This window comes from Tupaia chinensis, unplaced genomic scaffold, assembly GCF_000334495.1.
Source record: "Tupaia chinensis unplaced genomic scaffold, TupChi_1.0 Scaffold000032_1, whole genome shotgun sequence".
NCBI classification, from domain to species: Eukaryota; Metazoa; Chordata; class Mammalia; order Scandentia; family Tupaiidae; genus Tupaia; species Tupaia belangeri.
The window spans coordinates 4,205,764-4,230,313 of NW_006159462.1; the positions used below are offsets into that span (position 1 = coordinate 4,205,764).

The window sequence follows — 24,550 nt, forward strand, 5'->3', positions numbered from 1 at the left end:
TGGTGAGCACATGCCCCCTAGGGAAAAACCTTAAAAAAAAAAAAAAAAAAAAGAATACTGCTTCATACATTCATTCTATCAACACATATTACTGAGTACATACATACTTTGCCAGTCACTCTGTTAGATACTAAGGATTAAACCATATAAGATACTGCTGTACTCAACACATGCTAGTGAGAAGAGAGAAATTTAAGTAGATAAATACAACACAGTGGTAGCAACTGCTATTTTGGACAAACAACACGAGCGTAAGTGAAAGTGTAGTAGGATCAGGTGAAATCTTCCCAGATTATCTGACAACCAAATTTTGAGTTCTTGAGGAGAAGTCATGGCTAGATGAGGAAGGTAGTAAAGGCAATGCTGATACTGGGCATAAGCAGGACGTTCTGAAATCCTGGCATTAAAAGCCTGTTGCATTTAAAACCTGCAAACAGTTCGGTACACCAGGAGGACAGGGAGGGGCAAGACTAGAAAGCAGAGAACTAAGAAACTAAAAAACAGCACACAGTGTGCACTCTTAAAGAATAATGGAGAACGAGTCAGATTTTTAAGCAAAAGAATAATATGAGCATCCAATTTGCATTTAACTACATCACTACAATTTTGAAAGAGGAAAAGGTTAAAAACGGAGTCAGGAGACTGCAGAAGTAACCAGGAAGAGAAATAAGGCTCTGGTCTAAGGTAACAAAATTCATGGAAGTAAGGCAAAATCACCCAGGAAAGTATGTGGGGAAAGACAGATCTTAGGAACATTAATGTTTAGAGACAAGCAAAAAAGGGTCCACTGTAAAGAATAAGATATAACCCAGAAGAGTCATAGTTTGACACACCCCAAAGAATGAATTTAAGAGTGGGGTTATCAACAGTACTAAATGCTGAGCAATCTACAGTATGCTGTGTGGTAGAGGCTAGTAAGTGTTTTGTGACTTTGGTGAGAATTCTAACAAGATACAATGGATGGAACACTGAAAAGTACTGAAGATAAGTGGAAAGTGAGGAAATACAAACAACAGAAAAGGTGACCTTTTTTTCCTTTAAATATGAGGGAGACAAGTTCAGTCTTTATTGTTAGGAGGTGCATGCTAACTTATTTAGGGGATAAAAGTCTACAATTTACTTTCAAGTGATTAAAAAAAAGCAGATGTTTATATTTAAAGAGAGAAAAAGAAGGGGTCTGAATGTGGCAAGATGTATAATTGGTGAATTTAGATAAAAGGTTTATGGGTGGGTGTTCACTATATTATTCTTTCAAATTGAAGAATTGAAAATTAAAAAAAATAATGGGAAGAAAAATAGTTCAATTAAGAAAAAATAACTAGTACAGACAGGAACTGAAAATCAATGAGAAAGAAGGGGAGGAACCATGTGAGGTCCTAAGGAGGTAGAAGGATGGGGTTGCATCAAGAGCTGATCCTTATATCTTCAGAGCAAAGAAAGAACTGAGGCCCAAAAAGCTGTGTCAAATATGTGAAATGCAGTTATAGCTCCATGACTAATTTTTAAGTAAATCATTTATATCATTAAGCACAAAAGAAAATCAAAGAAAGGAAAGATCACCACCACACTCATGGCTAGGAAGTTACATGGAGAGCAGTGACATTGGAGAATGACAAAGACCAGATACTGCCACACGCAGAAGAAAATCTATTTCCTGAAGCCAGATCTTAAATCTTAGAGACTGACTACAATTATTTTAACAATAAAGAGATCTTCCCTTTCCACAAAATGTCTTTAATAAGAGTGTTGATATTATGTGTCGCAAGTGTATGTAATTATAGTAAAAGAACACTGCCACAGCACAAATACATAGACTTTAAAGATTCCGTAAGATGGGAGAGTCCATGGTGCAGTGTTTGGTTAGAGGAGCCCGATCCTACATGGCTTACTGCAGTCTAAATTTCATCCCCAGTCAGTTGAAAAACGTGCCGGGGGGCTTGTGTATGTGTGTGTGTCCAAAATCCTGACAGGATGGAGAAATGGAGGAAAGAGGACTGTGGCACACCCGGTTTGGGGATGCTTTTTCTCTCTCCGGTGAGCACATGTACCCTGTGTCAATTTTAAAAAAAACAAAGATTTCATAATATTTATATTATGATAATGTTCTTTGAAAACATGCCGACCTAAAGCATTAAAAATCTGCACAATACAGATCTTGATGGGCAATGGAAATTATTGATATATATATATATATATATATATATAATTTTCTCACATACATCATGTCACAGAAAATCCTATCCATTATCAAGAACAATTTTGTAGGGATCTTTTCAGTACCAGTTCAACTAAAATACTGAAACAGAGAGTTACTGTTAGGAGTTTCAATAATATAGCCTTTTCTTTTATTGCCAAGGAAACAAAGAACTGAAAACAGATAACTTAAACAGATGTGAACCAAGACATGGAGTGTTAAGTCTGCTCTAGCTACGGTATCAATTTATGCTTATTATCCTTAATGTATGATGCCCACCCTTAGTTAGCTTTTTTAAAAGAGGAAATAAAAACAGAATTGTTTTTCATGAGTGAAAAGCTGAAGGCTTGTGTTACACACTTTTTAGAATTAATAAAGGCTGTTATGGAATAACCATTACCAGAACGCCCATCTAATAAAATTAAAATTAAAATTTGGATTTTTAAATGAAAGGGAATATAATATGTTTTATTCATAACATTGAACAAATATATCTGGTAAAGCAGGGACCTTATACCCACATATGGGCTATAAAAGAGAAGAACAAGCAAAATGTTTAAGGAGCTGAGTAAGAATGATTTCTGAATAAGTTTCTTACATAAAAATATTTATGGCAACTGGCCTGATTACCAATAATCACAGTACTAATGTTAGAAATTAAAAACTGAAATGTACAAAAGATATATCTTGGTCTTTTACAATGTAACAGTCCATTAGTATAAATACTGCTTCGAGGCTTACACACTTTTTTTTTTCTCCAACAAGAATGCCAATTTACCCTGAAAATAATTTCATTTCAAAAGCAGAGGGCCTTTCGTCCTATTTCATATGAAAATACGGAGATAAAAAGTGTAATAAAGTATTTGTCTAGATCTTAGTTGCTATGGGAAACTGAGAACATTTTCCTGGCTATTGTAAATGTTGCTTTGGACAAACGGACATTACGAACCAGTTCACTGGTAATGAAAAGGCACTATTTAGAACTGTATTTGTTTTGTATGCTCAATAAAGAAATCCTGGGAAAAGGTGAAGACATGAATTAATAGCCAGACATTCATGTAGTGAATTTAAAAGTATTGTATGTCTATATGTACTCAATATATCAAAATCTAACCTTGTTTGCTGAAAAAGGGTCTTAGCTCAGTGCTTTAAATACAGGTGTGCCTAGAATGTTTGCAGTCAATAAAGAAAAGCAGGACCTTCTCTACTGGACAAACGGAAGGGCTGTTATGAATATATGTTTGCAGGCAGACAGTGGGCTCTTTGGTGGCAAGTTGGCCTTGCAACCTGGCTGTACCACTTGCCACTCCGCTTACTATTCACTTTCCATCTCCTGCCATGTGAAGACTGCCTATAAGCTTCGTGACGGGTAATGTAATCAAAGACGGTCCTTCAATCACAGTTCTACCTAGGCCAGAGCATTGAGAAGAACACTGGGGTCTTTCTGGTTATGCCGGGTTCATCTCATTTGTCTTTCATCAAGGAAATGCGAAGTCTTTATGTCCTTTATCACAAGCTTCTATCTAAGATAACTACAAATCTGATAAATAAGTGACCTTCTACTTCAATTATTACAATAGATGGGGGAAAATAAGTACTAATTTTGTAAAGGAAATGATGGGCGTTAACTAGCACTTTATTTTTAATTTTTTTGGAGAGGTTTTTGCTATAGGGCGTGTGCAGTCCCCAGAGAGACAGAGAGAGACAGAGAGACAGAAAACGAGAAATCACCCCCCAGGGGGAATGGCCACGCCACAATCCCTCCTCCTCCATTCTCCTCTCGGGATCTTGGACACGCACGCACACGCGCCCGGCGTGAGTTTAAGCGACCGGGTCCGGGACTTGAACCGCGATCTACTACATGGGAGTCCAGCGACATAGCCATTACGCTAACTGCTGGTCCGATTAGCACTTTATTAATGAGATAAATATCTACATTGCTAAAGCAGTCACACTAGAGGAAATCCTATCACCATTGTTTTAGATAGCAAAACTCTACCTGTTTTATAAAGTTTTCATAGGTTCTGAAAACTTATTTTGGTTGAAAACTCAACTAACTGAATTTCCTTTAAGTTTATTATTGGCAGAGCCTCCATTTGAACAAAGGGAGGCATAACTTTTAAAAGAAATACACATTTCTGTTCTTTCCTGAGCATTACTAAATATTCGGACATAATACCATGAGTGCTAGGATAATGTACAATAAATACAGCTGAGCCAAATAAAAAAGTCTTCCTCCACGGGCCACATCGAAACACAGATGTACAGCAAAGAAGGTAGGAGAGGATTCTTATAACAGGAGAAATCACAATGATATTCAGGCAATGTGTTTGTTTTACTTTATTGGTTTGGTGCTTTTCCTTTTTTTATTTTTTTTAAGAGAGAGAGATTTGTGCTATAGGGTATATGTGCTCGCCAGACAGAAACAGAAAGTGAGAAATCACTCTCCAGGGGGATGGCCACGCCACAATCTCTTCTCCTCCATTTTTCTCTCACAATCTTGGGCAAGCACACACACGCACCTGGCGTGAATTTTAAGGCACTGGGTCTGGGACTCTAACCATAGTCAACTATGTGGTAGTCCAAGAGATATAACCATTACGCCATCTGCTGGTCCTAGGATCTTAACAGAGAAGGAAATACTACATGATGTTACATTAATCTTAATAACCTATAATGGTCTTCAGTAATTTTTTGTCTCACAAGTTAAAGTCTAAGTGAAACAATTTTTTTAACAAAAAGAAGTATTTATTTAATTTTATCTATTCATTCATTTATTTTAATTAGACCAGAGAGAGAAAGAGCAAAAGCAAGGCACCAGGTCCAAAACTCAAACCGTGGTCAGCCATGTGGGAGTATCCAGAGCCTTAATCACCACGCCACCTGCCAGTCCCATAAAAGAATCTTATATAGGAAGTGAAAAAAAGGGACATTTCCTTGAAAAAGAAGGGGGGGGGGCACTTACCTGCTAGCAAGACTGAGCAATTCATGTTTATCTGCTACAGCTGACTTCTTCTCGAGCTCCCACATTAAGACGTTGATCAGATGTGAATTTTTAATTACAATCGGCACTTCTTCAAACATATGTTCAAAGGTGATATTTGCTTTTTTCAACCTGTGAAGCATTTAAAAGTACTTTAGTATGATGGTCAGAAGTTAAGTCTTAAGTGGACTACTTCTTTTTTCAACCTGTGAAGCATTTAAAAGTACTTTAGTATGATGGTCAGAAGTTAAGTCTTAAGTGGACTACTTAATATATTTTATCTAATTACAAGGCTTTCTCCATGATCTGTTTCATTAGCACTCAAAAAAAAAAAAGGGGGGGTGGGTGGGTGCGGCTATAGTCTTACAGAGTCAAGCATAAGCTGAATGACTGGTATTAACTTTGAAAAGTATCTGATTTTCAGCTATCAACCAGGAAAATAAGAATCTTGGCCAAAAAACTTCACTGATTCGAAGATATAAATGTCACAGTTAAATTATATTATACACAATCTACTTCTGAAACATTTAAAATTAAAATGGTTAGAAAAGAAAAATATTCTATTCATTGAAAAGTTCATTTTAAAATCCTACTAAAGAGATGAGCAACTAACACAACTAAGAGACTCAATATACAATAAATAGTTCAGAACACAGCAAGGAAAGTGTCTCACAGTTCAATTGTAACTACTACATCTGGGAATTATTCACCAGTTAGCTTTGCTCTTCAATTCTGTGCACCTTAATTGTTCTAGGGGCCAAAAAGCAAACTTGAGATGAACTGTCATGCACAAAGTTAAAGCCACTAACTTCGACTGACTAAGAAATAAACGTTTCTATAATTAACAGGAAATCGAAAAACTGTAAATATTAAAAATTTCAAAAAATTGAAACATGCCAATATTAAGTATGAACACAAAACAGCTCTGCAAGTAAATTCTCTGTATATGGATCACCCATAAAATTTCCAGTAAGTCATGTTTTTTACTGAATTCTTAAAACGTTTATATTTTTCTTTCCCCTTCACACAACAACAGCTCAGAAGAAAAGACACACAGCTCAGAACGGGTCTGACACGGAGCTTACAATCTGACAGCCCCTGATCACTCCTTCCAGCTCCCTTAGTTCAATCGTGTATTTCTTCAAGTCTGGTAGCTAATTAATTCCCACTCTAAGTGAACTCACCCTTGGTGAGAATAGCAGATGAGACGTTCTATAAAGAATAATTTATACAGGGAAAGGGAGAAAGCAAGTGGCGCTCGGCATGTAGAAAACTTCTACAGCTCACATGGCAAAAGCATTACCACATCACAACGTAGGATTCCATAAATGTGGCAAACCAGAATCTCAAAAGAAAAATACCCACTCTTTACCAAATGCCTCCCAAGGCCCCCAACTTACGCTTCTGGGGAAAAATCCTTGTCTTTACAAACTTCCATCAGTTTAGGAGTCAGTCTGTATGCCTTTAGTGAGAGAGACCCTTGGGCAGTTTTTATGGGATCTCAAATAAACAAAAGGGAAAGAAATTACTAAGAATTCTGTCACTACCCGCGCTCATATGACATTGGTTCTAGGCACATTCGGTTACATGTCACACAATCTTTGCAAAATGAAGACCGAGATAATCAGAAAACAATACAAATCAGATTTGAACTATTGTATCAAATAATAAGCAAAAATGTAGGAAAACTGCCTATCCTACTTTTAATAGATAGAATGGTGTCCTTTTCATAATTAAAAAAAAAAAGAGATTCACAATAAAGATATATATTTTCAAATCCATTCCTCAGCTAAAATCAGGGATCTTAGAAATATCATATATTCTACATAGCCCGTATAATCGGGGGGAAATACTGATGAATATTAAACATGAAATTTCATTGCATGGGCTTGTGTAGTTCTTCAGTCAACTAAAAATGAACAGTCCTGTAAACAAAACTTAGCCATCCTAATAATCACTGTTCGCCTTCCTTAGTTAAAACAGATTCTAAAAACAAAACCACTAGAGTCAAAGTGCTATCACAAAAATGTCTTTTTAGTTTTAGAGAAACTAATTTTGTCAAAACTAACTGCTTAAACACTCCATGAGCAAGAGAGCTTAGCACTTGCTGCATGATAACGGCTCCGGCATGCCAATATTCGCCTAAAACCTGTGTTAACATTCATGTTGTCTGAAACTTAACACAGTGAAACTTTTAGCAATAGGTGATAAAATGAAAACCAAAATAGATTGAAACAAGTGGAAAATTCATCAAGGTCTGATGATGCAATGTTTCCAGCCAATATAAGTACACTTTAACAACTTGTTCTTTACTGTAATCCAATTGTTAACATACTGAAACAATTTTGGGGCAGCTCATAAGATTGATCGTATTCATTAGTATTTTTTCTGACAGATACTCAGGACGTTACATTTACTTCTCAGCTGGAAACTATACGCAAGTCTGCCAGATATGGCAGACTGTGAGTGTTTGGGGAGGGGGGAGGCTATAAAGCTGTTAAATTGCCTACAGTTCTGATACAGCACAGAACATCTGGTCTGGAGAGCTTGAGGAAACACCATTAAATAGGCCGAAAAGAAAAAAATCTTTGTGCTAAGAAACAGTCCAGGTTTTGTACATTGCTGTCAGAGGTATAAAAAAACCAACTTGGCACGCTGTGTTATGATTGGTCAGTCACGTACAGAGCCAGACACTCCAGCAATCGGGGTTTGTTAGACATCTGGTCTAGTTCCACCAGCCCCTTCAATGAGGGAGGGGAGATGGAGGAATAAAAATGAAGCAGCTACTCCGGCATTCCAAAATGTACACATCAGGGCTCTGATAGCAAGAAAAATAAACAGAAAGAAGGAAACCCTGTCTAGACTTAGCTGCTGCTGAGGCTGCTGCAGAAACAGGGTTGGTATTTACTTGAGAAGGCCTGCCAGGCTGCTCTTAGAAGCAAGAAAGACAGAAAGCAAAAATAGTAGCAATAATATTAAGGGAAGAAAAGAATAATAAAGGAACCTCCTACTAACCATAAATGAGAACGACAGATTCTTCAATGGCGTGTTGGTAACTGAACTGGGAGTCCAGGAGTGCCCGAGTGACGAAGGAGCCGTAGTACGTAGACTGGTACCAGCCCACGTGGAGGTGATCAATGTTGACGTGGCGAAGGCTCCGCATCATCTCCATCTGATATTGCACTAGGTGGTGGGGAGAAGAGGAGGAAAAGAACAACTAGTTAATGATGCCACCAACATTAAAAACAAGTTTGGGAAACAAATTTCTACATAACTATTTCCTAACTATAAAGAACTATTTCCAGATTTAATCATTTGTTTTGCATATTTAAATTATATATATATATAAATTTTCAAATAATTTCACATCGAGACTTTCCTGTTCTTTTCAAAGAAAAACATTGTGTATTGGGCCGGTTCTATATCTCAGCAATTAAGTGCTGTGTACTGGGAGCCGGAACCCACATGGCCAAACCCGGATTAATCCTAGCCCTGGCAGGTTGACATGCACTCTGGGCACATGTGTAAGGCGTGCCTAAAATTCTGACAGCAAGGGGGGCTTTCTTTCTCAGTCTCTGGCAAGCACACATGTCCTACGGCAATTAAATAAAACATTTTGTAGAAAATGTATTAAGATACAATATTAATGCCTTGTTCTAAACAAGGAATTATTAAATGTGCACACTTTTAAAAAATAAAAGTGTACAATGAACAGTTTTAATTGATCTGGTTGGCTGTAAGAATTTCATCTGGATTAGTGAGAACAGTTATTTTCTGCAACACAGACTGAAGAACTGAAAAGTTTAAACCATCAGGAAAGTAAAGGGAAGCAAGTAACCACCACGTAACTTACATACGAACAGGTTACAGACTGTGCAGACTGTAGCAGATTTAAAATGTAAGAATTCATTTTTGCCTTCATCTGGTGCCCCCTGCTGCATATACTAAATTTAAAAGGAACTTTTTTCTTGCCTGCATGGTTCCTTTGTGTTAAGAAACAGACATTATGTTTTTATTAGAATAACTATGTTTTAACTACCAGATATGAAATAAAAAGGTTTAATGACTTTCATTTTTGTCAAATTAATAGCTATAATGTATATTAACTTAAAGCAGTACTGCTAGAAAAATAGGTGCTACCTGACAATATAGTAAGTGACATTTAAAAAGTGAAACAGCCCAATCATGCATAGCAAATACATAGCATGGTAGAACAGTTGACAGTCAATATAACATCCAAGCTATTACTATTATAATGAATTCATGACCACACTGAGTAAACATATTTGCTTAACTCAAAACCTAACCATTTCACTTTCAAAACTCTTAATCAGGTTTAGCAAAAATAAAGTTATAAGTCTGTAATTCCTTTGGTTAGAGCACTATGGTTTTACAAAGCAAACAAGACTTACAAAGAATAAAAGAACCTTTCTCAGATGGACACAGTCTTATTTTTTTTCGACACTTGTTGCTAGGCAAAGAAATTATAAATCTGCTTATTCCAAGAAAGGTTCTATTTCTCATGTTAAAAGATGATAGTCCACTTACTGACTACTCAATAACTATGCGCTTTTTGAGATATTCTCTTGCTCTGTAAAATGGCTGAAAAAAAGACAAAACCCCAAAGATTCCTTTTTTCACGATCTAGAGGGACCTTCTAAAGTCCCATATCAAAGTGGCAACAGAGATGGAAACTGGAATACCATCAAGATGTACACTATTTTAACTTTGTTTCTGAGAATGGAACCATTTGTTCATAATGGGAAAAAGCATTAATAAAAGGTGATTTGGCTATCATTATTTTGTTGTCTGTTTTTAAGAGTAAGGGGGAGACCATGGTACTAATACACAAGTCACTTTTATATATCAAATGAGTGTTTCTGTAGACTTACTATTTTTTTTTTTTTTTTGGAGAGGTTTTTACTACAGGGCGCATGCGCTCGCCAGACAGAGACAGAGACAGAGAAAGCGAGAAATCACCCCCAGGGGGATGACCATGCCGCAATCCCTTCTCCTCCATTCTCCTCTCAGGATCTTGGGCACGTGCACACACACGCGCCCGGCGTGAGTTTAAGCCACCGGGTCCGGGACTCGAACCACGGTCGACTAGGTGGGAATCCAGCGACATAGCCATTACGCTAACTGCTGGTTCCCTCTGCAGACTTCTTAATACAATGTGAAAACAAAGCCATATAACCCGTTTTATATTCAAAGCCACTATTAAAACCACTACAACCTTAGAAATCTATTTCATCGCCAACGCAGTTATCTTGAAGAAAGAGTGCAAATTTTTTTTATTGCTAGAGGTCACAAATACCTGTCAGACAGAGAGGAAGAAAGCACCCCAAATTGGGTATGGTCACAATGCAATCCCTTTTTCTCCATTTTCTCAAACCATAGGGATTTAGGCGTGCACACACAAGTCTAACATGTTTTGCAAGCTGCCAGGGCCTGGATTCGAACCGCAACTGACCATGTGGGATCTGCCTTCCTTAACCAGTAGGCTATGAGGCTGGCCTGATAATCTTACTATCAACTATCATTTATCTTAATATTTTTATCTCACTGGCATATTACAAAACCTCTTCCCTCTTCATCTAGTTTAACAGATTCTTATCAATCACATAAATATGGGAATTGAGATAGAACTACTGACATAGTCTCTTTCTCCTTTAAAATGTCATTCTTTTAAATAAAAATAAATCACTGATTTAGCTAATAATTATTAATTTTTAAATAAATTTATGAATAAAATATCCCAGCATTATAAGTTAAACAGGAGACAAAACTAAATTTTCTATTTAAGAGGAAAAAAGAAAAAACACCAAGCAACTGACCTTACAAGCAAGCTTTTGTAGAATCTCTTAAAAAAAATCCCTATGAAACATCTGTTAATACATAAGTTAGTTATAATATAAGTAGAAGTTCGATTCTACCAACTCCCAACTGTAGAAAACAAGCAAAGACTTGGAATCTAGAGATCTTGGTTCTCAATCCGGCTCTGAGATTTCCCCGTGGAGATTGTTGTCCAGTTAATGATTCTTCTCTGCTGCCGTTTTTTGTTTTTGTTTTTGTTTTCTAACTCCAAAGAGTTCTTGAGAACTCATCCCAGTCAAAATGCTATGATCTCATATTGTTCACTGGAAATACTAAGTATAAATAATTGGTTTTTTCCTATTCACTTAACACAGTACTTCCAGAATGTATGATTTAAAATAAAAATACATTTCTCTGAAAAACATTTTGTAATGTTGCTAAATTTCACCTCAGCCTGAAAAATAGATCTTATAATAGTTTTTGGATACATAATGCAATATATCTCCAAGATTCATAGCAAAGTTCCAAAGTCCTACCTTATCCAGAGTCTTACCAAGGCCCTTCTGATTGGATAAGAATAAAAATGAAGTGTTTCTCCAAACTATTTGGGAAGAGTCAGGAGATGAGGCCTGAGCCCTGTGGAGATACCACTGCTTCAGTGTATTTACTTCTGGAGACTCTTAGGAACAGAGATCAGCTTCTACATTATTGGGAGGAACGAGGGGGCACTTTCATTTTCCTCTTCTTCAGCTTCCAAAAACACCATATATGATTTCGCAAGGTTTTAAATATGCTTAATTTATCAGTTTTATAGGTTTTCATATGACCAAAATATCTTATATGAATATAAAAACTAACGGGGTAATAAGAATAATGACAGGTAAATGGATAAAAATCATTTTAAAAACCTACAATGCACTGGTATGTGCTAGGCCTATTCAGAAATGAAGTTCCGGGCATTCTCTTACCTTAGTTTGGGCTTACCATCCCAGTTTTAAAGACGGCAAAATAAACACTATTTTTTTTAAAGTGTCCTCTTGGAGGCATCATGCAGAGAAAGAAAGGCTCTTCAAGACTAAAAGTGAGTCTTGAAAGTGGAGATGGAAGGGCTAGAGCTCCAGAGTGAAGATGGGGTACACGTGAAGCACTGAGGCTCCATCCTCACTGAGAATGCTCACATGAAGCTCCAAAAAATGCACCGTTATTTAGAATTAATACAAATAATAACTAAACAAAGAAGTCATATTGTTTCTATTGTATACAAGCCAAAGGACAAGAGACAGAACTGACAGTCACATGAACTGCTTTATCTCTGCAGACCTTTAATTTGCTATAGGGCACATCTGCTTGCCTGGGGACAGGGGAAGAAAGGGGGAAAGAGAGAGAAAAAGGGAGAGAAAGAAAGAAAGCACTCCCCAGGACCAGCATAGGTGTAATGGTTACATCGCTGGACTCCGACGTGGTCCACCGTAGTTCAAGTCTTGCGCCAGACGGCTAAAAACTCACACGGGGCATGTGTGCATTGCCCAAAATCCGAGAGGAGAATGGAGGACAAGGGATTGAGGCATGGCCATCCTCCTGGGGGAAGAGGAGGATTTCTCACTTTCCATCTCTGTATCTCTCTGGCAAGGGCATGCACCCTACAGGAGAAAAACCTCTTGTTAAAAAAAGAAAGAGAGAGAGAAAGAGAGAAAGAGAGAAAGCAAGCAAGCAAGCAAGCAAGCAAGCAAGCACACACTCCCTAAGGGGTAATGACCGCACCACCATCCCCTCTCCCCCATTGTCCTCTCAAGATTTGGGGCATGCATGCACACGCACCCTGTGTGTTTTTAAGGTTGCTAGGTCCAGGACTCATACTGTGCAGTCAGCCATGTGGGATCCAACTACCTTAATCCCCCCCACACACACACTGGCTGGCCCTCTGTAGACATTTTAGCCTGTGTCCTTATGCTAATATTGATGGAAGCATGTGGCCCTCATCTTCCTTTTCCCACATAGTTATTCCTCTGTCCCCCACCAAAAGTTTTAAAAAACATATAAAACCAACCCTTGCAAAAGCTTCTTGGCAAACCTAACTGGGGATAAGAAATGCAGAGCAGACAGTCCCACTAAACTGCCTCAAAACATGCTCCCAACGGCGACCATCAATCACCTGAGCTGAGCTGCCATGCTAACTGAAGCCTACTTACCCCCCTGGTCTGTGATAGAGACGAGGAAAAAACATGCAATTGTGACACAGTCGGTGAATTTTACACAGGAAATGAGGTGATGGTCAGTCCAGATGTTAATTTCCCAGGGTGAATGTGATAGCTTCTGTGGCTATGATAGTCTCTCTCAGGAGTTCTACTGGAAGGTAAGGCCAGCACCATAGAATCTTCTAGGGAGTCTAGGGACTTAGGAACGTGGAGGAGGGAGGATCGTGGGATATCTGGAAATGGCTGTGATGACCACACCATGTCCCGTCATGGCCCACAGGTTCTGGTAAACATGAGGTAGTGCTATTTGCCTCCTGATAACCAGCTGGCCCTTATTTTTCTGGCTGGAATTTATAAAAAAGATAGTGGTAAGGAAAAAATATATATAATGATAAGGCTCACTCCTATCTAGGGATAAGAAAGAAGACAATAACAGCCAAAGAAACAAAAGAGAAAGGAAAAAGGGGGAGAGAAAGAGGCTCCTTGACACAGAATGCCTTCACTCCCTATTGGTGTGTTAACGCACATCACTGAGGACATGCGCATTTATTGGCAGCTCTGCTGAGTTGGCCCAGGGTTAGACATATTTCCCTTTTTTTCTAATGTTCTCATATTTATTGGAAGCCAACGCAGCAATTCAACCAATGACCTTCACTCCTGAGTTAATTGTTAACTATTCCTCGGAAAATTCACAAAGATCAATGGCAAGGGGGGAAAAAACCCTTTTTGGGGAAAACCATTTAAAAATGTATGATACTGTTCCACAGAAGCACTCAGAATTGTGTAATGAGACGTTTAGGAAAATAACTTTTAGGTATTTTAGTTTAAAAAAGGAAATACCCTACCAACAGAAGAATATCAGTACACAGCAAATGAATTTCAAAGACAAATTGCTAAGTCAGTGCTAAGCCGATTCAAATGACTAACACAAAAAGTTGCACTGACAATAGCTGCAACTGAGGAGGTACTATGAAATCTGGACGGGTTATAAAAATGAGTTTTATAAATGTCTTCGACCTCTACAATTGTTTTAACTGGGTAAACCTCTCCCAAGCAAGAGAGAGCCTGGTTTACAACACTGAATAACTGTTCAAAGTTTGGCACCAGTACTTTCATATTCACTTTTTCCAGATATCCTCTTTGCAAAACAGTCCATTTTAAAGTGCCTAGAGCTAAAACTGTCTTAACTGAGGCAGACTGCCCAATAACGATGCCTTTCAAAAAGCTACCACATTTGTTGGGCTTCCTCTTATTTTATCTTCAAATATGAAAACATGGAAAATAACATGTTGTCTTACATTTAAACGCTGTATCTGGAGCTGTGCTGGCAAACCACCAAACAAGGGTATGAGACGCATGTGCTCCCCAAGATCACCGGGAGGGCGAGTGGACTAGAATATGTTCAGCAGAATGATTAACCAGGTCTCTTCGCACCTCCAAGTCCTCATCCTTGTCTTTAAAAATCATCTTTTTTACTTTATGCTCTTAAGTGAGCCCTCAGAAAATACAATTTCTCATTGAAAAACGAGAACAAAGAACTGCCACCGTTGGATAGGCTGAGATGAGCTGAAAGTAGGAAATTAAAGCTTTCGCATACTCGAAATTGAAAACTCAGAGATCTGTCTGGCAGATTAAGGGGAAAAATTGTTTTACAGATGTGTTCTTAGGGAACTCTTAAAAGGAAAATAAGCCTAAAGTTTGAAATTTAAAAACATTTAAGGATTTCTTGTCTTTTTAAGGACTTCTTATTTTATCAAATACATTCAAATTTTAAAATACAATGAAATCATTTTACGAGTATACATAGTTATCCTCTGGAGGAGATGAGAGCTAGACACAAGAAAATAGCACTTACTGAGTAGTATGTCAGACTTCCTGCTAAGTGGGCTGCCTACATGTTATCCTCACAATAACTCTAATGAGCTAATCATGATCACTGAAATTCTTTTGGCAAAACTGTTTACTACAGCTTTGACTTCAATTTGACTGCCAACTCCCTGACTCAAAAATTGAGGCAACCACCCATTTAGAGAACTTCACCCCTTCTCTTTGTGAAGTAGAGTACATTATTTCTGAATCAATAAAGCATGGCAAACAGATAACAGAAATATACAAACTTCTAGGTTTTCATACACCAACAGCTTGTTTATGTCTGATCATTAACTAATAATTCGGCACTACTAGTAAGATTTTTACTCAGTGATATAACTACCTCAAAAATTTTTAAATGCCAAGGTTGATAATTATTCCAAGTATTTAATCAAACTTCTAAAAGAATGCATTTTTATGTTACTATTTGAAACTGGAGCCAAGACAACTTTGTAACTAAATACTTTCTCAGATCAAAGATATTTTGTAAGGAACCAACAGGAACCAGAACCTAGTGTGTGTTTCTTGTAACAAAGAAACAAAACTCACCCAGGAGATACAAAGGGCTGAGAAAGCAAACAAACAAACAACACTCCACAACTTTCCTGAAACAAACCAATGATTTCAACAAACATGACAGGGAAGTGGAATGCATGCATAAAAATCTCCTATCTGTTCTGACAGGAGTACTAACCAAAGTCGGCCTTTATGTGAAATAATTACAAGCTTCTTTCCCGGAAGCACCATGGGACCTCAATGAGCACTCTCAGGCTGTGAACTGTGAAGGCTCTGCACCATTATTTAACAAGACAAACTTTAGTACTTTCCTCTTTATGTCAGACTTTCTGCCAAGCTGTACATACGTTCAGGCAATGTTCAAAGCTAGCAGCAGATGTGGATTTAAGCAAACAGAATGTACATTTGAAAAAAGAATTAAGTAAGAGTCTACTTTGGGTGGAGAGAATTATAGAATACAAAGATTTCTTATAACTTCCATATTTTCACCCAGTCTGTATCACATATTCATCCTTTTTCTCCATTAATACATCTGTTATTAATGCTACCACCCCCATGACTGCTTAAGAATTTTGGTAACAGTTCAATTTTTTACAGTAAATTATCCAATATAAATTCTATTCTACCTGGAAACTAATCTGTTTTATAGCGGGGGTGGGGGGGAATCCTACCTCTCTTAATTATCTTATGGAACAATTTTCAAAAATTGTTGCTTGTCTTGGGTAGTTTACTTTCTTAATGTGTTTGCAAATTCTAATAAAACATTTTCTTTGGAATGCCAACCTGGAGATAAGGGAATGAAGGGGATGCTTTAGTTTTACCTTTTAAAGCTAGTAGTAACTAGAGCCTTAACAATGAACAGAAATCAGGGTTTTTTTGAGCAGTTTTAATGTGTTTCTATCTTCTTTGAGATAATTGGACTTTTCAGAAAATAGAACATACATCCTGTAACAAACTTAACTGTCATTATCTTTTTAACCAAATCATAAAACATGGCAAAATGATTTTATTTTATTAGGGTTATGAAAACTTAAAATACATAAACATTTATGCCCTGGTAATGAAAATAACATTCATGTAAATGGATGATTGAGGACTGTAAATGAACTGAAAGTCATTTGAGATCTGTGATATAAACAAAGTGAATTCACCTACATGGGTAGATTCCTCACCCGCCAGCATGAAGAACTCTCACATTTAACAACATACTGGTCACAGCCATCTCTTGCTATAATTAAAAGCACGACACATTAGATCATATTAGAATCTCTGGGTTAAGAAAGTAATTTTTACATATGCCATAGGATCTTTCGTGTAGCCAAGTAACACTCCTGTCACATCTATAGCTGTGTATCATGTAGTAGATTAATGCTGGCACAGAACTAGGTGCTAGAAATATTCTGAAAAATAAAATCGCTGCAAAAAATACATGACTGCTATTCATATACTAGTAAAGGTCAGAATTCTTAGGAAATGTGTGTGTGTGTCTGTTCTACTCCACTTACAAGGGATTTGAAATAGCTTGCTTTAAACTATACAAAATAACCAGTAATATTAGGATAAGGGAAAGTCTAAGTTATAGAAAGTAGAAGCTGAAGGTGAGGTAGAAATGAACAAAGTGAATCAGACACAGATACTATGAATTAAATTGTTGATCTAAGCTGGCCTAAGCAGACTTCTTATACAGGTGGTAAAACTCAGCCCAGAGCAGAAAAAACTACACTACATCTTAGTGTGATCTGTAACCAAGTTTATCCTAGACTAAGACAAAACCCGGGTACGCAGGCAACTTGCCTCAGCCAATCACAGCAGCTGAGCCTAGCCATTATATTGACAGCTGGTAGCTGATCATACCATGACCATGTAAGGCAAATGCCAACACAGCCAATCAGGTGGGCTTTGTATGTCATCTCCTTTTCTCTGGCCACAAATATACATATGGGTCGTGGTGATGGAGGGGGGGGTGTTCAGAATCAACTTTGGTCAAGAAAGCTGACCAGTTCTAGAACCTTTCTCTTGTACAAATATATTTCTTAAATTTAACTAATTTCAAATTTTTAAACAAAATACACAAACACACTCTGAGGACTCCAGTAATTAAAACAAAGGTGGGGCTAGCCTCAAAGTCTTGTGGATAAGAGAGTCAAATCCCACATGGCCGATTGCAGGTCAAATCCTCACCACAGCTGCTTAAAAAACATATCCACTAGGCCTTTGAACCACTCTTCCTCTGTCTGCTCAGGCCTACTCCTACCTCTCAGGGTGTACTTTAGCGTTTATTAATAAACTACTTTCCCTTTTGCAAAAAGAAAAAAAGGGAGTGGGGTGCAGAGGGAGACCCATAGCAAGCACATGGGCACGCATGCCCCAAATCCTGACAGGATGGAGAAATGAAGAGAAGGGACTGGGGCATGACTATTCCCCATTGTCTCTGGCCTCTCTCTTTAAAAAAACTCTTTCTTTATGGAGAGCACTTTTTTCAACTGGTAATTAAAAAAAAAAAAAATCAAGCCTGTAAATCTGGTTTTTAAATATAAAACAAGAAGAAAAGTTTGTACAAGTTATCACAAACATACACAAAAAACGTCTATTGAAATAAATTAATAGTTTTATTCTATTAAGAAATTATCTGGACGTTCTAGACAGAGAATTAGCCAAAAAAGAAAGGCAGTACATCCAAACAGGAAAGGAGGAAGTAATGTTTGTCCTTGTGTGTTGTGTGCAGATGTCATGATCTTATATACAGAAAATCCTGAAAATTCCATCAAAAAACTGCTAGAAGTAAAAGTTACAGTATATAAACCCACACAAAAATTGTTGGAGCATCTATGCATCAATAGTGAAATAGCTTAAAAAGCAATCAAGAAAGCAATTCTATTTATAATAGCTATCCTCCTCCTCCCCAAAAAGTTAAATATCCAAGAATAAATCTAACCAGGAGGTAAAAGATCTCTACAATGAAAACTACAAAAAAATGATGAATGAAATACAAGACAGAGCCAGGCCTTGTAGGCTGGTGGTTAAGGAAGTCAGATGTTGCATGGCTGACCACATAGTTCACATCCCAGCTGTTGGCTTCAATGTGTGTGTGGGTGGTGTGACTGCACCCCATCAGGTTGCTTTCTTCCTCTCCTCCTTTCTGTCCCTCTGGCAAGGATAAAATTACATGTGTGTACACACACGCACAAAGAGAAAAGAAAAGAAGTTTAAGACAACAAAAATAAATGGAAATATACCGTGTTCATGAACTAGAAGAATATTGTCAAAATATCCATACTATCGGAAACAGCGGTTGGCATAATGGCTATGTGGCTGGACTCCCACGCAGATGACCGCAGTTTGAGTCCTGGACCCAGTGGCTTAAACTCATGCCGGGCACGTGTACGTGCGTGACCAAGATCCCAAGAGGTGAATGGAGGAGAAGGGAGTGCGGTGTGGCCATCCCCTCTTGGGCGGGGGTGACTTCTTGCTTTCTGTCTCTCTCTGTTTTTCTGGCAAGTGCACATACCCTATAGCAAAAATCTCTCCAAAGAAAAAGAAAGAAAGAGAAATAAATCCATACTATCCAAAGCAATCTACAAATCCAATACAATCTTTATCAAAGCACCCATGACATTCTTCATGGAAACAGAAAAAACAATTCTAAACTTCATAGAGCACCACAAAAATTCCTGAATAGCCAAAGCAATTTTGAGGAAAAAGAACAAAGCTCAAGAGGCATCATCACACTACCTGACTTCAAAATACACAAGTCAACAGTAACCAAAATGGCACGGTGCTCGATAAAAACAGAGAACCCAGAAAAAAATTTATATACGTCAATATACATGAATGGGCTGGTCAATAAGTACAAAAGTATCGATAGGAGAAACAAATAATAGTGTTCTCTTGTACAATAAGGTGACTACAGTTAACAACAATATATTGCATACTTTTGAATGGCTACAAGAGAATTGTAAGTACTCTTACAACAAAGAAATGATAAATGTTTGAGGTGATGGAAATAATTACTCTAGTCAACTGATTTTCAATGAAGTGCCAAGAACACACTGGCAAAGGACAGTCTCTTCAGTAAGTGCTGCTGTGAAAATTGGATATCCACATGCAGAAGAATGAAACTAAACCCTATTTATCACTGTGTACAAAAACAAACTAAAAAATAGATTAAAGATTTACCTGTAAGAGCCCAAACTATAAAACTACTAGAAGAAAATGTAGAGGAAAGCCTTTATAACATTGGTGGGGGCAAGAATTTTTAAAATAAGACTTCGAAAGCACAAGTGACAAACAGAAAATAGACAAATGGAATCATGTAAAATGAAAAAGCTTCTGTACAACAAACAAAATAATCTACAGATTGAAGAGATGGCCTATGGAATAGAAGAAAACATGCGAATTCCATATCTGGCAGAAGATAATATCCTGAATATATAAGACACTCAAATACCTCAATAGCAAAATAATAGTAATCTGATTTAAAAATAGGCAAAAGACTTAGTCAGACATTTCTCGAAAGTTAAGCTATACAAATTACCAAGAGTTAAATGAAAAAAAAAAAAAAAAGCTCAACATCACTGATCATATTAGAAATGCAAATCAAAACGGTACTCAGATACGATCTCACTCAAGTTAGAAGGGCTGTTAACAAAATTTAAGAAATAATAAATGCTGACAAGGTTGTGGAAAAAGGAAAAATTGTGCATACTGTTGGTGGGAATATAAATTAATATAGTCATTATGGAGATTCCTCAAAAATAAAATCAGTATTTCCATATGACCCCCACAATCCTGCCACGGGGTAAATATCCAATGGAAGCAAAATCAGCAGTCAAAAGAGATGTGTGCATCCCTCTTTGTACTGTTGCTCTGTTCACAACAGCAAACATACGGAATCAACCCAAGAGTCCATCCCTAGATCAACTGAAAGACAACGTGGTTTGGTTCCCAGCACAACCTAAAGCTAGGGTGCAGTGGTATGTGCCTATAAGCCAGGAACTACAGAGGGCTGAGGTGGGAGGATTGTGCACGTGCACTTCAGGCTGGCCCAGTACCACATGCCTGTTATCACACCTGGAAGCCAAAGACAGGAGGGAGGATTATAGCATGGTAAAACCCTGCCTTCGAAAATTATATAAAATAAGCCAGGCCCAGAAAGACAAATATTCATTCATGTAATCTAAAAACTGACCTCATGGAAATAAGAGAATAGTGGCTATCTGAGGCTGGGAAGCATAGGAGGAATGAATGGGAAGATGCTGGTCAACAAGTACAAAGTTATAGATCAGAGAAAGAAATAATAATGTTAACTGTACAGTAGGGTGACTACAGTTAACAATATACTATGTACATTCAAAGAGCTACGAGAGCACTTTAAATAGTCTCACAACAAAGAAATGAGAAATATTTGCGGTGATGAAAACAATTATAGTTTGATCATTACACACTACATATATGTATCAAAACAGTGCACTGTATCCCATAAACATGTACAATTATGTTTTGATTTAAAAATAGAAATAAAAAACTATCAACTTCAATCTCTACCTGTTCAAAAAAACAGAATGAGACACCTTACTAGTGAGTACTAAATATTCAAAAGAAAAGAAGTGATCACTTCTTGGAAGTACTATTTGTAGCATATACACAAAATATATGGTGATAAATTGTCTACAGGATCACTTTATTAGTTCTGAAACTATTTCTTGAGTACAACCTTTGCTAAAAGTCTGATAAAGTCATAGTGGAATTATCATCTAAAAGGTGCCCTCTTCAGTATGGCTGCCCAATGAACTGCTAGTAGCCAACATATTTGTCTCTGGTTTCAACTTTCACCACACAATGATGGCAATTTAAATAACCCACCTTTAGTCCCAACGATCCTTTGCTTAATGAGCATCTTCAAGGGGTAGTCCTAGATAGTACTCACTATTAAAAGGTACACATTGATTGACTTTATCAACCCCATCTTCCAAGTCTACAATTTCTGTACTTACTCTCTCAGTCAGAGGACACTGGGTCACAAGTCTTGATTACTATTTCCTCATTCAGTGTACATAGTCATTTATCTTTTCAGTAGAATTTATTTTTAACCAACACAAAATTCATATAGGGCCCAGCAAGTCATGATGATGCAGTCGAAGCACAATGCTCATTAATGTGGAAAGCTTCATGGAAGACAGGTTCAGTTCCATGGTCAACTTGTCCTGTCAAGCACTTGCACATGTACCTGCAATCTATCATCTCTGATCGTGGCTGGATGGGGGAGAGGGTGGAGGCCATAAGCAACAGAGTTCTACTCTCTCTCTCAATACATATGTAAACTTAAGGGGCAAATAGGTGGTATAGTTAATTAGTTAAGGCGCTGGCCTCCCATAACGCTGGCTGCAGTTCGAGTCTTGGGTCTAGTGGCTTGCTTTCTCACTTTTTCTCTCTCTTTCTTGCTCACTCTTTCTCTTTCTTCCTCTCTGGTGAGCACACATACCCCACAGCAAATTAAAAAATAAAAAAAATGATTAAAGAATTAAATAATTCTTTAGAAAAAGAATTTAAAGTTTTAAAGCAGTTCTAGAAAACTTAATTGGCATAGAGAAAATGTTCATGAGTTGCTAAGAGAAAAAGAGTAAAATTTAAAATGATAAATCATATAAATCCCAGTATATAAACAAGTATGTCTGCTCCTTAACCTTGAAAGGAAAGACTGGGAAGAAATACGCTGAAATGGTAAAGCAATGGTTCTCCAAGGAATTTTGTCTTCTTATTCCTGCCATTATTTTCCCATGATTTTTGGCAAAAGAACTGCCCAATATATGTTAAATAAATATATACTGGCAGAATTGTTCTATTGCTTGCATTTCCCATGGTCACTTACAGTCTGGCCACCAGTGCTCCTAACTTGTGAGGGTAAGGAGCAAGCGCTGGTCTACACAGAAACTGAAGCAGCTACCCTGATCTGAATAACATCTTCGGGCATGTTCATTGTATAATCTATGACAATTACCTCTGTCTAGGTCTCCTCCATTGCAAAAAGAGGGGAAGTGGGTCAGTATTTACTTCCTAAGGAAGTTAAGAAGATAAAAATCATTTATAACCAGAGACTTGCGCATTGAAGCACCTCAGGAAGAGTTTAATGGCTATCACTACCACTGATTATTCAAAAATATTACTTAGAATCCAGAGGCTATAACACTTACCTGGATCAAAGAAACTGCTTTTAGAGAGCTGAATTTGATTAACTTGTTTGCCAAGTGTTGTATAAACTCCCCTTTTTTCATCTCCATAGTTGGAGAAAATCCGGAAAATGGTGAGAGAAACTGGAGATTGTATATGTGAATATAAAAGAGTCTATGAATCTGTAACGTTCATTTTAGGAAACAGAATTCATTTGTACAAATATGAATATGATCAAGAAACAATCTACCATGAGAAAGAATTACAGAAGGAAAAAATAGTTCTTAGACATTAAAACTATAAGCTAATTATATTCAGCACAATAAAGAACAGATTCAATTTTTCTCTCTCTTTCTTGCTCACTCTTTCTCTTTCTTCCTCTCTGGTGAGCACACATACCCCACAGCAAATTAAAAAATAAAAAAAATGATTAAAGAATTAAATAATTCTTTAGAAAAAGAATTTAAAGTTTTAAAGCAGTTCTAGAAAACTTAATTGGCATAGAGAAAATGTTCATGAGTTGCTAAGAGAAAAAGAGTAAAATTTAAAATGATAAATCATATAAATCCCAGTATATAAACAAGTATGTCTGCTCCTTAACCTTGAAAGGAAAGACTGGGAAGAAATACGCTGAAATGGTAAAGCAATGGTTCTCCAAGGAATTTTGTCTTCTTATTCCTGCCATTATTTTCCCATGATTTTTGGCAAAAGAACTGCCCAATATATGTTAAATAAATATATACTGGCAGAATTGTTCTATTGCTTGCATTTCCCATGGTCACTTACAGTCTGGCCACCAGTGCTCCTAACTTGTGAGGGTAAGGAGCAAGCGCTGGTCTACACAGAAACTGAAGCAGCTACCCTGATCTGAATAACATCTTCGGGCATGTTCATTGTATAATCTATGACAATTACCTCTGTCTAGGTCTCCTCCATTGCAAAAAGAGGGGAAGTGGGTCAGTATTTACTTCCTAAGGAAGTTAAGAAGATAAAAATCATTTATAACCAGAGACTTGCGCATTGAAGCACCTCAGGAAGAGTTTAATGGCTATCACTACCACTGATTATTCAAAAATATTACTTAGAATCCAGAGGCTATAACACTTACCTGGATCAAAGAAACTGCTTTTAGAGAGCTGAATTTGATTAACTTGTTTGCCAAGTGTTGTATAAACTCCCCTTTTTTCATCTCCATAGTTGGAGAAAATCCGGAAAATGGTGAGAGAAACTGGAGATTGTATATGTGAATATAAAAGAGTCTATGAATCTGTAACGTTCATTTTAGGAAACAGAATTCATTTGTACAAATATGAATATGATCAAGAAACAATCTACCATGAGAAAGAATTACAGAAGGAAAAAATAGTTCTTAGACATTAAAACTATAAGCTAATTATATTCAGCACAATAAAGAACAGATTCAATAAAGAAAGAGACAAGCTACAGAAATTAGATTTCAAGAAAAGGTAAGCTTGGGTGTTCTATTATTACTGTGTATATAACACTATAATTGCATTGTACTATATAAGTTTCTACCTCCTGATTCCATTTGTAACTCTTTCAAAGAGAGGAAATAAGCTCCCTCCACCCCTCTCCCTCCTACTCCAGAAGGGATTTTAAAAAAACACTTGAGAATGGGAGTGGGGGTAGGAATGAAGAGTAGGCAGCAGCTCCAGCTAACTCGGGGACTGGTAAAGGCAATCTGTACGTACTGCCCACCCAAATGAAATTGTTTCGAGCTATACTCTAAAGAAGGGGAAGTGGTGAGAACGGAAAGAGACGGCAGTTATAAAAAAAAAGAGGGAAAGA

General features: G+C 37.2%; 1 protein-coding gene across 1 annotated transcript in view; it reads right to left on the bottom strand.

The window, feature by feature from the left end:
- The window catches only part of EIF3H (eukaryotic translation initiation factor 3 subunit H), a 114,449-nt gene that overhangs the window by 15,145 nt on the left and 74,754 nt on the right, over window positions 1-24,550 (bottom strand). Inside the window, exons 3-5 of the mRNA XM_006140361.3 lie at window positions 8,193-8,360; window positions 6,578-6,677; window positions 5,160-5,309 (exon numbers count right to left, since the gene is read on the bottom strand). Coding sequence (XP_006140423.1) covers window positions 5,160-5,309; window positions 6,578-6,677; window positions 8,193-8,360 — 418 coding nt within the window. The remainder of the gene's footprint in view (window positions 1-5,159; window positions 5,310-6,577; window positions 6,678-8,192; window positions 8,361-24,550) is intronic.